This window comes from Culex quinquefasciatus, chromosome 2 (assembly GCF_015732765.1).
Source record: "Culex quinquefasciatus strain JHB chromosome 2, VPISU_Cqui_1.0_pri_paternal, whole genome shotgun sequence".
Classification (NCBI taxonomy): domain Eukaryota; kingdom Metazoa; phylum Arthropoda; class Insecta; order Diptera; family Culicidae; genus Culex; species Culex quinquefasciatus.
The window spans coordinates 206,173,755-206,192,358 of NC_051862.1; the positions used below are offsets into that span (position 1 = coordinate 206,173,755).

Below are 18,604 nucleotides of genomic sequence, written 5' to 3' on the forward strand. Positions count from 1 at the left end.
AATACAAAAATTAAAATTAAAAAAAATGATCGATTTCGTAGAGAACTGCTCTTTTCAAGTTTTGATATGACTTTCTCAAATGTTAGTCTAGATTTTAATTTGCGCTCAAGTAAGCTAAAATCGGTAGAAATGGAACAAACTTATGATTTTTGAAAAAAATATGATTTTTTTTGGCAAATTTTTCGGGTCTTTTAATTTTGAGCCAAATTGAAGCATCTTTATTTTTTACCTTCGTATGGAACAGCTGATTTGGAAAAAGGAACAATTTTTTTCCACGAATTAAAAAAAATACGATGGATTTCTTATTTTGGTGCTTTTTTCCTTTGAGTTAACGAGATTTTTGAATATCTTAAAATATTGAAAACAATTTGAAATTTGAAAATAGACTATTAAACGACCAATTTCTTCAAAATATTTTAAATGTTTCGTGAGATATCGCAGTTTGATAATTGAAGTTTTTCACAATTTACGTGAAAAAGGCGAAACTTTGGGATGGTGCTAAAAAGCATGAGTTGGTCCGATACGGATGAAAACGGGATTCTTGTTTATTGATATCAACAGCTTCACCAAATTTGAGCCTGTGCCGAGTGCTAATAAAAATATATAAAAATACTTGGTCAAGTATTCTGTTTAAAATTAAAAATAAAATTCAAAACTTAAAAGAGTCATTTTTATCAAGTTTCTACATTTAAGTACGTGTAAACAGCATTTTTGTTTTTAAAAAGCTCACAACTTTTAAATTTTATTAGGTTTGTTTTATGTTTCGCGCAATACAAAATACCTTATCCCAATATTATTCTTCTAACATCACATTTTAATTCCACAAATTGCTCCAATCCACTAAAATTTAATTTCCCCCGTCTTGATTCATTCAGCAAAAATAAATCCGTAAAACTGCCATATCTTCATCAAACATAATTGGACCTAATGAGCAGCATGGTGCCGTGCTATGTATATTCTGCAGGGAATATAAGAAAAAAAAACATGACTCGACGACACTGATTGCCGGGTAAACGACAATTTTTCGAGGCAAAAATTCGTGCTAATCTTCAGTCTGTGGAAAACCGAAATCTTGTTTTTTTTTTCTCTCTTCCTTGTGTGAGTGCGAGAGTTCTTCCCTTTAGTGTGGGGTGGAAAATTCGTCGAGCACATAGGACCCGTTATGTGCACACATATACAGAGCATTTTCGGAGGGCAAGACTCCGCCTCGTTTCGTTCGCTTGAGAGGGGGTGAAATTTTCCCGGAAGTGGGTGGACGCTTTTCGTCATGGCGACGTGTCATCATATTCGCTGTATGTGATGGGGCTTGATGAACCCGAAAGTGGAGCTAGTTAGAGTTAATAAATTGACCAATTTATCCGCTTTTGTGGTTGGTAATTACGCGGCTCTATCGGTGCAATTAGTATCATACTGGTGGGGTTTCTTGCTCGCGCACGATACACACAGTAATTTGATTGATTTTGGTTTATTTTAGAATGCTACAATGCTTTGATTTATTTACACAGGGGATTGCTATACATTAATGCAGATTTCTTATCTACAGCTGAATCACACTCACGGAAACGACTAATTCTGTACAAATTTGATTACACTTGCTTCCCACAAGAAACATGACTAGAATTGAACACGCGCTCTAATTAACGTCCTAACCCTTTTCCCTTCGAATCCACCCTTGCTCTCTACGACATATAACCCTTCTCATCCCCAATAATGTCCACATCGCTGCAATCCTCGTCCGAGTCGTTTCCATAGTCATCGTCGTCGTCATCACTGAGCAAATCCCCATTCCGGTCGGCAATTGCCCTCCTAACCAGACTGAACGGAGAATTCGCCGAACTGTGCAGCCCCTTGAGCAGACCTCCCACCATTGGACCCGGCCCGATGACGCCAAGCTTTCCGTTGGGATGTGGTTTTCCAGGGTAACCAGGCTGGTAGGAGCCTTTGTCCGGATTCAACCGGCCGCTGGTGGTGGACGAAGAGGTGCCGCCGGAACTGCCGCTGCTGCCACCGGATGTGCCGCCGGATTCGTTACGCGAAAAGTCCACGGGTTCAGCTGGGGAGAATAAAAATAGCATTTGTTAAATGTCTTCTGTCCAGAAAGACCTAAGCTATTTTTGAACTTTTTGAAGAAACTATTGAAACAATCAGATCAGTTTAGGTCTTGTTAACTTTGCAAAACATTTCTTCAGGACTTAAAAAGTGGAACTCTAACTGTTTTTTCCGTAAAAAAGTCGAAGTAAAAAATGCTCGCCTGTAGTGGATCAGGTGTTTTTTTCTAAATGAAATTTTATGCAATTTACAACAATTGTCTCAACAAATTAAAAAAAAGTGTCTATTTCCAGCAAAATTGTCAATTTTCCTTTTATAAACAATTCTTGTTGCAAAACTTTTTGTAAAAATATGATTAAAATATGATTGTCCAATACCATCCCCTACCGGTCAGTGTACCAAGTTAGTGAATTTACTCTTTGAAGGGATCTGACTTTGCCGAGCCAGACAGGAATCGAACCCATCACCTTCCGCTTACATAGCGAAACCCGTAACCTCACGGCCACGGTAGCTCGGCATTACATATATATTATTATATACTAATATTAAACGGGGCAAACATTGAACGAAAAGCTCCACGAGGATAAGGCGGGAATCGCAACTTAGGGATCGGCAGCCGAAGCCGCTAACCATCGCGCCACGAGGCCCTTTTTACATTTAATTGTGCACTTAATTTAAACTTTATCCTTTGAAAAATCTTCACATTGACTTGAAAATAAATTTGTATTGGCCTTACCATGTTTTAAACAATATTTTTTGACAATATTAAAATATTAAATTGCCATCAACTCTTTGATTTCTAGATTACTTTTTCATAACAACCAATGCACCATGATTTTCTTTTTGAAATAGTAAGTGAAGTTTGAGATATACATTTGTTGACATTATTTTTCCAATATCTTGAAATCGTCATTATTGCCATTTTTTATATTAAGGAGGTATTAGACTATGTCACACAAACAAACAAACTCGCACGTTTTTGTATTTGACAGTTTGCTCGCAACCAAATGTATGCAGGCTCACGTTTCAGCAAACAAAGTAGGAAAACTGTCAAAAAGTTTGTTTGTTCGTTTGTCCTTTAGCTGTTGTAAATATTATTCCAAGTTTTTGTCAAATCGTTTCGAAAAATAAAGGAGCAAACCATCCCAGTCAACTCAATCGGAATTCTGGAACGGAATTCAATTCTAATCGTTTACGTATTCTGTTTCAAACGCAACAACCGGTACGTACACGGAATCGGTTGTTGCGTTTGAAACGGAATACGTAAACGATTCGAATTGAATGCGGTTCCAGAATTCCGATTTAGTTGGCTAGGATGTTTTTTTTTTTCAAGAAACTATACAATTTCAATTGAAATTTAAGTGCTATCAGTTGAAATTCTCTGAGTTTAGACTCTTTTCTAGCATGTTTTGGTTTAATCACAAATAATTTAAATTTCAGTAAATTTTCGATATAAAGTACAACAAAAAGTTTGTTTTTTTTGTTAAATCTTACATTTTTTAAATCTAATGACTGCAAATCAACCGCATTTTCAAAAAAAAAAGTTATAATGTTGCAATTCTGTTTTATGTTTTATAATATTTTAGTTTTATTCTTCACAGTAAAACAAATCATCGTGAAATAACATCTGGCAATGAGTGCCTCTTTTGTGCCAGAAAAATGTAAAATTTCTTCTCTCAAAATGTAATTTCAAGGAGCTATTACACTTTCGCAAACATACAAACAAACAAACATATTCGCACTTTTTCGTGTTTGACAGTTTGCCAAACTCGCAAACTTGTTTGCGGCAAATTCGCTGGCACGCTGACGTTTGTACACACAAATTCAGGCAAACAAACAAAGCAGGCAAACTGGCAAACTTTCAAAAAGAGCGAGTTTTTTTGTTCGTTTGCCGTATTGTAATAGCTCCTTCAGTGTGATCACGAATCCGAGCTCCATTCTTCGGTATCTCGTGACGGAGGAGAGGTACGACCTCTTCCATTTTTGAACATAAAAAAGAGTTTTTCAATGATTTGCAGCCTAGTGATGGTTTGGAAAGTTGGTGTCAAAGGAACATTCATTTTAAATTTAACGCCTGATTTGATGGCGTACTCAGCAGAATCCCGAAAAAAAAACGTATTCATCTAGAAAAATACAAAAATTGTTCCAAAAATTCTGCCATTTAATATTTTTTGGCACAAGTAATTTTGTGGGAGTTTTTATGTACACAGAAAAAAATAAGGTAATATTCATCAAGAAATGGTGACAGATTTTGTGGCAAAAAATATGTGTAATATTACATCAGGAATTGATAAATTTTCATCAGTTTCTGATGAATATTCATCAGGTTCACATTTTTACACATTTTTTAGGTAATATTACTCAAAAAATTATTAATATTCAACCAACCAAATTTTCAACATTCCAAAATTCAACTTTTTTTTGCTGTGTACCTTCAGAATACTTGAACTGGGGCTTGAAAATTTCGAATTTGAAGGCCACGTGGTTTATGCACGAGATAATAGCTAACATCAAAGAGAAATTCTGCAAAAGAGAATGGGAACGACTTTATAATTGAATCAATTCTAAAGATTCCTTTCTTAATAATTTCTTTGAAAGTGCATCCCTTCCCGTCCAAATTGATGACCATAAAATTATTCCTTGCATAGTACCAAACTTCACTTTCTTCGTTAAAAGCCTCTCTCCCGTAGATGGTACAACGACAATGACCCTCATCGTCGTCTAAATTTCGTCTTCCAGACCAGACGACAATTTTCCAAGATGTCCCGGGCGACTAATTAAATTTCAGCGTCACCATTCTTCAAGAAAACTTTAAACTTACCAGCCGAATTGCTGACCTCCCGTCTTCGCAACTGCTTCTTGTGCTTCATCCTACGGTTCTGGAACCACGTTTTCACCTGCGTCTCGCTGAGCCCCAACGCCGATGCCAGCTCAACCCGTTCCGGTGTCGAAAGGTACCTGTTACGGGGACACATGTGAAGTTATAACAGTTAATTAGTATTATAAAAAATGCCAAACAATCTAATGAGGCCAATTACAAACACCTCGCTCTCTCGCTCTTACCGTTGAGCTTCGAACCGTTTCTCCAGCCCGGTCAGCTGGGGATCGCTGAACACGGTCCGGGCCTTCCGGCGTCGGCAGTGCCTCAGCGCGCTCATGCCCATGCCCAGCCCGAGCGCTATGTCCGGGCAGCCTCCACCCGGGAACAGCGGAGAACCGGCAAAGAGACCCGCTGGAAGACCAAAAATCAATTTCATCACTAATTAAATCAACACAAAACGTTCACAACGTTGGCCAGCAGCAGCTCCGGCTCCAGCTGGGACAAGTAGATTCCAGAAGGAAAATGAGGAAAACTTTTTCCCAATTTAATTAATATTGGGAAAATTACACTCACACTCCAATTTCCAAAAAAAAAAAAAAAAACATGCGGACGAAACTCACCCTGGGAAAGAAAGTACGGATCGACGGTCTTGTAGCCGCTGGCCGACGGGGCAAGATAGGCACCGAGAGCCATCTGAAGATAGCCCGGATCGCCGTACGGACTGCCCGGGTAGATGACCGGCCCGGGGTTTGGACTGCTGAACTGTGCCTGTGGCTGCTGGGGTGGTTGCTGGTGAGGAGGAGGGCAACCTCCGCCGGATGGGTGCGGCGGTGGACCGTTGACGCTGGCAGGACCATGCTGATTGTTGTTTAGCTTGCTGTACCTGGGGTTTTCAATATTGAATAAGTTGGCATGGAGTATTTTTTTTTTAATTAAATTAGTGAATTGCTCAAATATTGCACTTGTCACCCATTTTCCCTAATTGTACACTTTCTTTTTAAAATTTACTTATCGGTTCTCAATGTTAGCGAAAAATCTTTTTTTGTTGTGTATGGATCACCTGAAGTTTAATAGAAAGATGTTTTGCTTACGAAAATTTTGGTACACAAACATGTATAGGTCAACCTAGGTCAACGCTGAAATTTTGAAGTTATCGCAGTTTTAGTGATAAAAGTTGATATTTTGCCGATTTCGTCATTTTCCCGTTTTTGCGCGAGACGTGTCGAAAACCCCGGATTTTATTTTTAAAAAATCATATCTCGGAATCTTGTTGATGAACTCCTTACATTTTTTAGTATGTTACGTAAAATTGTCCGTGGAATCCGATAAAAATATTTCCAGACTTTGGTCCAGACACCGTCAAAACGTCATTTCAAAGTTTCATACGACCTTTTCTTATGTAAGGCTAGATTTTTGAAACTTCTTACTATTTTTTTTGAAATGCCAACTTATCACCTTTCATTTGCGTTTAAGACAGCTAAGATCGGTTGAAATGGCGGGAGTTATGATTTTTGTCGAAAAAGAGGTTTTTACGAAAATGGCCATTTTTCGAACCACCCTAACATAGCGTAGGTCACCCTAATGGCCAAATAAAAAAATACGGGTCTAATTACTCTTATTAACCCACAGAAAAATGTTAAGCCCGATCCAAGCTCTTTTGTTTTTTTCCATGCTGTTTTCGTAGGGAATTGCTGTATAAACACCTACACTTCCAAGCTCGAGAAAAGGGGAAATTTCCGTACAAAATCCGTAGGTGTGAGACTACCAACCAGTTACTGTACGGATTTTCGACCCTCTTCGATAATTTTTGAAATTTTTGTACAGAGTTTTTTTGTATAATACGGATTTGTATGTAATTTAAATATTTTCCTTAAATGGAATTGCTTTTTTTTATTTGGCCAAATCTTTTGCTAATCAGACATTTTTTTTTATTTAAGGCCGTTGCAAATATTTTCCAAAGTTTATATCCCCCGATCCGAAAAATCAGGGGCAAACAATTTTTTTGTATTTTTTAATCCGGCTGAAACTTTTTTGGTGCCTTCAGTATGCCCAAAGAAGCTATTTTGCATCAATAGTTTGTCCATATAATTTCCCATACAAATTTGGCAGCTGTCCATACAAAAATGATGTATGAAAATTCAAAAATCTGTATCTTTTGAAGGAATTTCTGATCGATTTGGTGTCTTCGGGAAAGTTGTAGGTATGGATATGGACTACACTGGAAAAAAAATGTTACGCGGTTAAAAAATGGTCATTTTTTATTTAACTTTTTGTCACTAAAACTTGATTCGCAAAAAAACACTATTTTTATTTTTTTTCATTTTTTGATATGTTTTAGAGGACAAATGCCAATTTTGACCGAGTAATGAATTTTTTAATCAATACTAATTTAAAAAAAAAAAATCGAAGTTTTGGTCGCAAAAATTTTTCAACTTCAATTTTCGATGTAGAACAAATTTGCAATCAAAAAGTACTTCAGTGAAATTTTGATAAAGTGCACCGTTTCCAAGTTAAATCCATTTTTAGGTGACTTTTTTGAAAATAGTCGCAGTTTTTCATTTTTTTTAAATTAGTGCACATGTTTGCCCACCTTTGAAAAAATATTTTTGATAAGCTGATAAAATTCTCTATATTTTGCATTTTTGAACTTTGTTGATACGACCTTTAGTTGCTGAGATATTGCCATGCAAAGGTTTAAAAACAGGAAAATTGATGTTGATCTAAGTTTCACCCAAACAACCCACCATTTTCTAATGTCGATATCTCAGCAACTTATGGTCCGATTTTCAATGTTAAAATATGAAAAATTCGTGAAATTTTCCGATTTTTTCGAAAAAAATATATTCAAAAATTTAAAATCAAGACTAACATATCCAAAGGGCGTAATATTGAATGTTTGGTCTTTTTGAAATGTTAGTCTTGATTTAAAATTTATGAAAATGTTTTTTTTAAGATCGGAAAATTTCACGAATGTTTCATATTTTAGCATTGTAAATCAGACCATTAGTTGCTGAGATATCGACATTAGAAAATGGTGGGTTGTTTGGGTGAGACTTAGAAAACATCAATTTTCTTGTTTTTAACCCTTTGCATGGCAATATCTCAGCAACTAAGGGTCGTATCAACAAAGTCCGAATAAGCAAATTATAGAGAATTTTCTCAGCTTTTCAAAAATATTTGTTTCAAAAGTAGGCAAACATGGGCACTATTTAAAAAAATTAATAACTGTGACTATTTTGAAAAAAGTTACATAAAAATGGCTATAACATGAAAACGTTGCACTTTATCAAAATTTCACTAAAGTAGTTCTTGATTGCAAATTCAATTTTAAATCGAAAAATGAAATTGAAAAAAAAAATGCGACCAATATTGCGATTTTTTGGAAAAATTGTATTGATTCAAAAAATTATAACTCGGTCAAATATGTTTTGCCCATTCTGGAAATTTCTGAAAAGTTGGCATTTGATGTCTTCTAAAACATATCAAAAAATAAAAAATAGTGTTTTTTTGCAAATCAAGTTTTAGTGACAAAAAGTGAAATTAAAAATCACCAAATTTACTTTTACCGTGTATCTTTTTTTTCAGTGTAGTCCATATCCAAACCTAAAACTTTGCCGAAGACACCAAATCGATCAAAAAGTTTCTTCAAAAGATATTTTTTTTGAATTTTCACGTATCATTTTTGTTTGGACAGCTGCCAAATTTGTATTGAAAATTATATGGACAAACTAATGATGCAAAATTGTTTTTTGGGTATACCGAAGGCACCAAAAAAGTTTCAGCCAGATTAAAAAATACAGAAAAAATCGAAATCGAAAATCTCAGAGAATTGCTTTTTTCAAAAATCTTCAAAATTTTTATGGCATAGAAGTCTAACCAACTGAAAACAATTAGGAATGAAAAATTTCCTGTGTTTAAAATCATTTTTAGCATGTCTGGGTTCGATCAAAAATAATATCAATTCATTTTTTTTTCAAATTTACAGCAACGCAAACAGTCTTTTTTCGGCGAAAAAAAATTCTTCGGTGCTTGGATATTTTGAATACTAATGATTGCAAAACAACAAGGCAGGTGTAAAATGCATTTTAAAACACTTTTTTATTCAAATGTTAAAACAATGGCTTGAAATTGAATTTTTAATATTTTTTATTTAAAAATTAAAATTGAAAATTAAAATTGATTACTAAATATCTAAATTTTATATAACATCTTTTAACAAAATTTAGGGACCAAATGCAATACTCATTTTAATTTACAATTTATACTTTTTGGAGGATATAAAAAACTGCCCCTCTCCCTTCCTTCAAAGCATGAAAAATCAGGCGACAAAAAAATAAAATCAAAAACGTTCAAATTTGCAATGGAAATTAAAGTGCAATCAACTGAAACCAATTTAAAGCGCATTCCCCTGCGTTTCGAACCATTTGTAGTATATTTGGGCTAATTCAAAAATCGATGTATAACCGCACTTCTTTGTCAAATCTTACATTTTTGAGAACTAATGATTGCATAACAACTGTTACAAGTGTTTTTTTTCAATAGACTGTTCATTGAAATGTTGAAATTCGGGCTTGTAATTCAATTTACTGAACTGAATACTGGAATTTTCACTATTGTTATTCAATTAAGCTTAAGTCAAGATTATAGTATTTATTGAATATTTTAATGCAACAAAAAATCTCTCACATTGTTCCAAATGTTGGAGTACTATAACTAAACATAAACGTGTTTTAATAGCACATTTTTGAGTTCAGTAAACCGGAGTGACATTGATAACCGGGATGACATTTTGCGGTATTTTTTTGTGCAAAATTAAAAATACGAATTAAATTGTATGAATTCAGACTCACCATACCCACGGGTATGGGTAAATAACAAGGGAAATGCGTAATAATACCTCTCTCTGGTATCAATACCAAATTTTGGTATTCCAGGACCCTTTAAAATTTGTCTTAAGCATTATGCAAGAGCAAAATTTGGTATCATACCAATTTAAGGTATTGTTTTGATATTGCAAAATTGCAGAATTTGTCAATGGTCGGACACCACATTTTGGTATTCTTTTGGTATTACAGTATTTTATCAAATTCCTCTGAAACTATGGGAAAATTTTGACCAATTTTGACAAAATAATTAATTTTGCGCTAAAATGATGTCTCAAAGCGAATGCTTTCATTGAAAACCGGAAATTTCAAACTTGATTTTAAATATTTTTGATATACCCCCTTAAGAAATGACTTGAAATAGTGAAAAATTTCCTAAGTCAGGATGCCACATTTTGGTAATATTTTGGTATTGAAGTGTTTCATCAAATTCCTCTGAAACTATGGGAAATTTTTTAAAAATTTTGACGAGATAATTAATTTTGCGATAGCATAGCATAGCATAAGCATAGCATAGCATAGCATAGCATAACGGGTCTGCACCACGCTGTAGGGGGTGCCACAATGGTCAATTCAATATTCTTAGACAATTTGATTGCTGCCCGGTACAACCAAGAATATCTAAGAACGTAAATTTCCACACTGTGCTCCAAGGCTACGCCCATACAGTCCCGTGGGGATTTGGGAGGATGTTTTTGTTGTTCACTAGTGGCAAAAGTGCAGGGAACCCATGCGACTTTTAAAAGTGAACGGAATATTTTTGGGAGGTTTGGAATGGGGGTTAGGGGAATTTCATCGGGCCGATGAAAATGGTTGAGTGCGTAATGTATTTAATGAATTGAATGTTTGTAAGTGTAAAAGTGAGTCTGTAGTGTATTATCTAATAAGCATATAGTTTTGTAATAATGATAAATAATAAATATAATAAATATAGTAAATAAAATAAATATAATAAATACAATCAAGATGATTCCAGGAAGCTGTAAAAAAAACAGTTATTTAAAACATAAATGCTCCAGATGGTTCCCATGTTGTTTTAGAAAGTTTCGTTAATTTAAGCAATTTGATCATATATGGTATGAGGAGGTGGTATATTACAGGAAAGGAATAGGATAAGGAATAATATGAACATTTAAATAAATCATATAGTGAGTAGACAAATTTACATGTAAACATTTGATTTAAAAAAATTCCAGGAAGCTGTAAAAAATGAAAATAATTTTAAAACTAATACTCCAGATGAAAACACAAATAAAACAACAAAGACACAAGAATCCTAAAACGCGGCTTCGCACCTTCCACATAATTCGACATGAACACGATCACGTACACAGCACAAAAAGAACGCCACAAAAATCCATCTTCCCGGCGCTGCTGCTCACACGACACTGACGCGCAATAATATTCATTAGCACAATGACCCCCCTCACCGTATGCATGATATGAACACGATCACGAATACAGCACAAAAAGAACGCCACAATAATCCATCTTTCCGGCGCTGCTGCTCACACGACACTGACGCGCAATAATATTCATTAGCACAATGACCCCCCTCACCGTATGCATGATATGAACACGATCACGAATACAGCACAAAAAGAACGCCACAATAATCCATCTTCCCGGCGCTGCTGCTCACACGATAATCTTGACGAGATAATTAATTTTGCGATTTTCATTTATTTTATATACCCACTAAGATTTTTTTTTGAAATCGTTGAAATTTCTCTAAGTGTATGTATTTTTGTTACTTTTTGTTACTTTGCATGGTTACTTTTTAGAATATAATCATGTTCTACAAAGTTATCAGACAAAAACAAAAATTGATAAACATAAGGGGTTTGCATGTATTCTTCACGGATTATTAAAATTTTACAAATTTTTTTTTTTGAGAAACCGATGCTTTTGGCTATTTTGATCGGTTTTTCGAACTTTTAACCCAAAAACTCAATCGTGTGCTTTTGAAATATTTTTTTTCGAAACCTCTTAACAAGTGTTTAGTTTAGCTAATTACCTTGCTAATCAATAAGGATTTTTTGATATTCTTCTTATTTCTCAACATCTTTTTTCCCGAAAACAAAGGAGGGACAAAGGAGCGCTCTAAAATTTCCATACATTTTTGTATCATGAAAATTCAAACACATTAGGCAATGTTTGCTTGTGGTAAAACTGATTCAAAACCATTGAGAAATAATACATATTTCTGTCAAAATCGGACCAACAAATATAATTTATTTAGACAAATATTTTATATAAAAAAAGTAAACTTTAGTTTAATAAGTACTCAAAAAAATCAAACCATCCACATTAACGACCCCCGGGTCTTTTGTGGTCCCTATTGCAAGTTTCTGCTTGAACCTAGGAGTCCGAAGGCTTGAATGGGGAGAGCACCCAAACCTCTTTTTACTCCAAGGAACCTTCCACCCCGGTGTTTGAACTGACGACCTTTGGATTGCGAGTCCAACCGCCGCCAGCGATTCCACCGGAGTAGGCTTGGTCTGGTGTGTTGTTTGTATTTATGGCGACACCTGGAATGACTTAACGGCCGAACAACCAAGGCCGGGACCGACATTTTACTTCCTCATCCGATGGAAGGTTAATAAGGAAGGAATAAGTACTACTGAGTTTAAATAAATGAATTTAGCATAAATTTGTCTTGATTTGATTTTAAAAACTGCTACAGGAAAACACAACTTTAAAACATAAAATAACAAAAAAATCACTATGCCCCGTATGTGTGCAGCATACTTTTATATAACGACTTGCTCTAATTCATATATTTTCCAAAAGATTCTTTTTTCAAAAAAATCCGTATGTTACCACTTAATAAGTAGGAGATTTGTTATACAGTCAGTTGAATGCAGTTTTTCACCAACCTTTCCGCCTGCAACGCCTTCCGGTAATCCTCTTCACTGCTACTAATTCCATTGTGACCGTTGTTATGCACACTATTGCTACCACTATTTATCACGCTAGTATCACTCAATTTTCTACCATTATCACTACTATTACTATGGCTGTTATTTGTGTTGTTGCTGTTGTTTCCACTATTTTGCACAAACTGTGGCACCTTCCGAACACTTCCTGATTCGGACGAAGCACTACTGCTATTGCTTCCACCCCCGCTATCGATCACGTGCTGCGACCCTTGAATCCTTCGTTCCGATCCCGTCGACACTGATTTCACGTTAAAATTCGCGTTACTATTGTTGTTGTTATTGTTGTTCTGGAACAGAATATCCTCAATCGAGAAGGGCACCTTGGACGAAATCATCGTTCCGGCGGAGGTCGTTCCGACCGTCGGCGATTTGCTCGTCGGTTCCTTATTGCTGTAGGTGAGCATCCTTCTTGCAGGGAGGGTCACTGCACTACCACTGACTTGACTGGCTGCAGGAAGCGAAGGACCCCGGATGGTGAGGTGCTTCCTGGGCAAAGTACGTTAACGAACTGAGCGACGTTTCAAAACCGATAACCGTTCTAATCGATGCTTTCCGAAGGACGTTTAAAAGATTTGTGTTGGCCGGAGATTTTAACGTGGGCTGCCTGCACTGCATCCCCCTCACACACGTACAGAGCGACGCAGCCGGATGTATTTATGCTTACGGTTATGTACAGCGTGTTCACCCCCTCGTCACCACGTGGTTCCTGCATGCACCCTCCTCCACTGCACAACGACCAACACGTGCTCGCACACCAACACCACCAGAAAGACTACCCCGCCGATAAAAGAGCCAAGTTGGGCGCCTGTTATCACATTGCATACTTCCAGGAGCACCTAACGATCGGACGACGCGCCTGAATGTATGTACCGAGGAGGTGGAGTGAGGTTATGTTTTTTCCCGGGACATTTTGGAAGGCGATTCCGGATCGGGAAGGAGGACTCTTGGGGAGTTGGCAGCAGAGGGTCGCTAAATTGCTCCATGGTGATGGAGGAGTTCAGTATGAGCAGAAGACGGGAAGAATGGCGATTGATTACATGATGCTTCCCTAATGAATCGTGCGCCCGCATAAGCGCATAAATTGTCTGGCAAATTGTGGCAAAATTATGACTCTCGCGTTTCTCGTGTCGCGAAACGTTGCATTTACATTGAAGAACAGAGTAGAGAATGGTGAGTTGATTGCAAGTTAATGAATTAATACTACAATTATCATTTATTTTTTAACTTCATTTATAATTTTTGGTTATTACAAGTATTTTAAAAGTTGTTTTCGCCTTATTACCTTATTAGTACCTTCAACATCAAGAATGGCTGTTAAATGCATCTTTTATAAGTTTTCCTTATTTCAAAGGTATCCCATTATGTTACATAACAAGTATACTTAAAAAACAGCATACTTATTTTTACTTAAAATATAAGAATTGTAGGTACCCCTGAAATAAAAATATTTTTCAGAATACAGTCCAGACTCGATTATCCGAAGCCGTGATTATCCGAAGTTTCGATTATCCGAAGTTAGATTATCAGAAGGGTTGTACCTATTGGACTTCGGATAATCGAATCATGACAAAAATATTTTTTTATTATTTTATTTTCTTACTTTTAACTAGAGAGCCTGGAGCTTAAGTTCCAGGCTCTCTACTTTTCACATCAAATTCGAATTCTGTGACCTCATTTTAGTCAGATTTGAATAGTTGATTGCCTATTAAATTACAAAATGCATTTTTCATCATCACAAAATGCATCATTTTCATTTGATCACAGCCATTTTGGCCGCCATGTTGGATTAAAAAAATCAAAATTACTTTAGCGTAGTATAGGGGTCATACCTAAGCTCGACAAGTCAAAATCAAAGATATTTTTTTCCGTGATCCGATTATCCGAAGTGAAATTTTTCCGAGGACTTTGGATAATCGTGTCTGGACTGTATTGTCAAATTTTCAAAAAAGGGAGAAACTAAAATTATAAAAGTTTTTTTCTAATACTTTTTAAAGATCTATTGCAAGCTTGATGCTCGGCTAGAAAACGGTCAACGCTTTATCTTTTGACAAGAGCAAAAAAAAGAAGAAAAAAATAGTCAAGACAACATTTTTTCGATGGATCAATTATGGTCCCTTTGGAACGAGCTCAAGTAGGACTTTTTCTGTCAAGAAGGAAGTTTTTTTTTTAATTGATTTAACCCTCTACAACCCAACCTGTGTTTTTTTTTACTAACATTTCCTATATTTTAAGTAAAAAGAAGTATGCAGTAATTTTTTAGTGCCCCAGTCTCTACGCATTTTTTACAACTTAAATGATAATGGTGCCATTTTACAGCAGAAAATGTGAAAAACAGGCAGAAAATTTAAAAAGTGACTGTAAAAACATGAAAAAATTAGATAGGCAAAATGTAATGATAGGAGGTGAATAGGTCAAATACTACCAAAACAAACATAAACTAAACAAGATAAATGGTAGGATAAATGCAAATCAAATTACTAAAAATGAAACAAGAAAAACATAAAACAAGAGAAGTAAAGTTTTTCGTAGAACCAAAGTTGCTCAAAATGACCTCTTAAACACGGGAAAAATAAAAAATTTCGAAAAAAATTGGGCACTAGAGGGTTAAAAACCTTTGCGGTTGAGTCATTGTACAAAGAAAAAAAAAAGCTTTATCGTTGTGAACAATAATATCACAATCCAAAGCGTAATTTTAGGAACGGACTACGTGGGTACCCAAACACGGCGTAGGTCATCCTATGGACAAACAAAAAAAAAATACGGGTCTTATTTTTTCGGCCAACTCATATATGAGTTATAATATTTTCTATTTTTCCCGATCTGACATTTTTTTCGAATCTTGCTGTTTTTTGTTGGGAATTGCTGTGTGTATTAAAAATACAATACAAATAGACACAATCAGAATCATATTCAATCAAATTTACCTTGCAAATTGTCGTGGTTTTCCGCTATAGTGATTTAATATGAATAAAAGTTTTATTTAAATAAATTTGTACAGGCCCGGTCAATTCAATCCGAACTTTGAATGGTTGTTGTGTTTGAAACGGAAAATGGGCCACAGCCAGGGTTACCAAATCTGAACAGAAAAAATCTGGCAAAAAATCTGGAAAAAAAACTGGCAAGCCACATTGTGACCAACATTGTGTACAGAATGATGTATTTTCACTATTTAAGCATTCTAGGGTCACAAAATAAACATCATACAGTCATCCCTCATATTCGGAACAGTTTACAGATCGGCCAACGTTCAAAAAATCATAGGAAATCGATAATTGAGTATAATAATTTGCTTTTATCTTCATGAGAAAGCTTTTCTTGAGATCTTTCGATTGATGTATTTTTTTACGTGTTATATCTAATTTTGAAAGAAAAACATTGACCCACGAAATCCACAAATTCGGAACACTTTTTTCTTACAGATGTAAACAAACTTTGGTTCTCTCCAGGAGTACATATTTTTTTACAAAATAATGACTTCACACACTGAAACCAACGAAACTCAAGCTTAGTTATGTTCTATGAATGGTCTGATAATATTTTTTGTGAAATACTAGGTGAAATATCAGTTAAATTCAGGTGTTCCACAATTGTGGGAAGTGCAATAGCATCCCACAATCATGGAACAGGCTATTTGGAGGCGGTGTTTTGCTGCTCCTAATAAATTAGTCCTGAAATGCAGTTTTTTGTTTTAAAAGTACTACTGTTATTAGTGAAATAGCAAGAGAATGTAAAAATAAAGGTCCTAACAAGTAGTAGGGTTACCAGAAAAGATGCATTTTGTTTGCTATCGACAAATTATTAGATAAGTGTTCCGAATTCGTGGGTGTTCCGAATATGTGGGATGACCGTACATCAATGTAAAATATAAATAGTCTGATATAAACAGAAAATTAAAATTTTCAAATTGACGTCCAAAAAATCTGGCAACCTTGCATCCCTGGCCACAGTACCACAAACACCACACCAACACAAACACTTGCTGTGGTTACCTTGTTTGGACAATCACGTTGACTTTCGCTCAAAAAGAAAATTCGCGCGCGCAGGTTCTGCTCGGACGGTTTGTGTTTTCGTGAAGCAAAATCAAGAAAAAAAACTTTGAAAAACCATTTTTCTTGTGATTTACGCGTGATTAGTTGCTTTTCGGTGCGTGCTTTAGTGACGGTTTAAGCGAAAGTGAAAGCTTCTTGATGAATGATGAACTTAGCAGTGAAAATCGTGAAATTCCAAGAACAACTATTTTGGACCTGGGCGAAGAAAAGTCCGGAAGGGAAGGTCTATAAACGACGAATTAGTAAAATGACGCAGAATTAAGTAGAGGGAGGGTCCAAGGGGACGGGGAAGATTAATCGGTGCGTTCATTGATTTTGTTGATCTTCATCAAATTTGAGGTAAGTCCAAAACATCGTTTTCTGAAATGTGTGTAAGTATCCAGTCAAAAGTTGTAAAGTTAAAACAACAAATCTCGATTACTTTTTCAAAAGGTCCTATCTGCATAGTAAACCCATAGCGCATTGGTTGTTTTGAAAATAATTAATATGCTCAGTATAAAATTCCACGAAATCGTTATCATTTTCAAAATCATTGCCGATCATTTCAAGCTAGTGAGCTTCCCATTAACTGCGGGACAAAATGGCAACTTTTATGTAATTTCCCCCCTTCCACCCCCACAACACAGCATAACATTTGGGGGGGAATCGCGTGGCGCGCAAAAATGGCGTCCTGCCGTGCCTGTTCTGTTCGCGTCACTTATCGGGCAATTTTGACGGCAGATTATTGCCATGATTATGGTTGCCGAAATTGAAACAGCGTCTCGTCGGCATCGTTCGAGCGACGGCCAATTCAATTAATTATGGCTCATTATAAAATTTTAATGAGCCGCTCCCGTGGAGTGGGTGGTGTGGGGTTGTGTAATTTTTCCAATCCGGGTTTGGCATTCGAGACGTGACGTGTGGACAGGAAATTTAAAATATTTTAATGGAATGTTCTTTTCTGTGTATGCTAATCGAGCAATATGCGTTTATCGCAGCAGGAATACATAATTTTCCAATTTAACCATTCTATCATTACAATGGATATCGTTTGAATTTGTATTTAATCTCCGCCATTTTGGTGGCCATCTTGAATTTTAACATTTATTTACGAAACGGCTCAAAATAAGACAACGAGATTCTTTGGATAATCGAGTCTGGATTGTATACACAGGTAATTTAACATCTATTCTTACAAATATATTAGCAAAATCCAACTTCAGTATAGCTTTCTGTAACCATAACCAGAAACAATCTATCTTACCTCGTTCATTAGCTTGCCATCATGCTCCTTCGTTTCCTGCAATATCAGCTGCTAATTGCTTTTGCCTCAATTGATCCAATTAAAAATTAATGAACGTGTAAACTATATCGTGCTACTTCGCCTCTCTTGCAACATGTATCTACTACATAGCCCGAGTGCCTTTAGTTGGAAAGGTGCTACAGGCCCAGAACCGGGAGATGGGAACAAGGCAACGGTCGAACCATTGATGCCATAAGCGAAACCAAAATGTCGTCCCATTATCGAAGTGAATAGCTACTTTAATCATGTAATTCATGGCAACGTTTCTCGGAAGGCCCCCTCCTCTTCCAAAACCTCGGTTTGCCCCATTGAACCCACCTGAGTGTGTATTTTTGCCACTGAGAAGATTGTCGCTGGTTTGTACACCTGAAACAAAAAGCTCTGACATTATTTACCATGCTTGATTTCTATGTACAATTTGCACGATTTATGTCCTTTTATTCATAAACCACGCCTACATTTTAGCACTGAATGCGCATGATAGCTAGTGCCCACTAACACATGGATGTTTTCTAAAGATTTGTTTCCCTGTATTGGTGTGGCCCAATCCAATTTGAAAGTGGGGGGCGAAGTCTTAC

General features: G+C 36.0%; 1 protein-coding gene across 1 annotated transcript; it reads right to left on the reverse strand.

The window, feature by feature from the left end:
* Positions 1-1,449: 1,449 nt before the first annotated feature.
* Positions 1,450-13,436, reverse strand: LOC6045772 (brain-specific homeobox protein). The gene is made up of 5 exons (XM_038258465.1): positions 12,633-13,436; positions 5,491-5,753; positions 5,113-5,281; positions 4,871-5,007; positions 1,450-2,053 (listed from the first exon to the last, which is right to left on the reverse strand). Exons 1-5 carry the CDS (start codon positions 13,097-13,099, stop codon positions 1,680-1,682), a joined length of 1,410 nt encoding a protein of 469 aa, XP_038114393.1. The 5' UTR covers positions 13,100-13,436; the 3' UTR covers positions 1,450-1,679.
* Between the last annotated feature and the right edge of the window lie 5,168 nt (positions 13,437-18,604).

Coding starts and splice junctions, on each gene's coding strand:
- LOC6045772 (XM_038258465.1), bottom strand. CDS start 13,099: ATGCTCACCTACAGCAATAAGGAACCGACGAGCAAATCGCCGACGGTC. Junction 5,282..5,490: donor TCCGTACTTTCTTTCCCAGG/GTGAGTTTCGTC, acceptor TTGGTCTTCCAG/CGGGTCTCTTTGCCGGTTCT. Junction 5,008..5,112: donor AAACGGTTCGAAGCTCAACG/GTAAGAGCGAGA, acceptor TCCCCGTAACAG/GTACCTTTCGACACCGGAAC.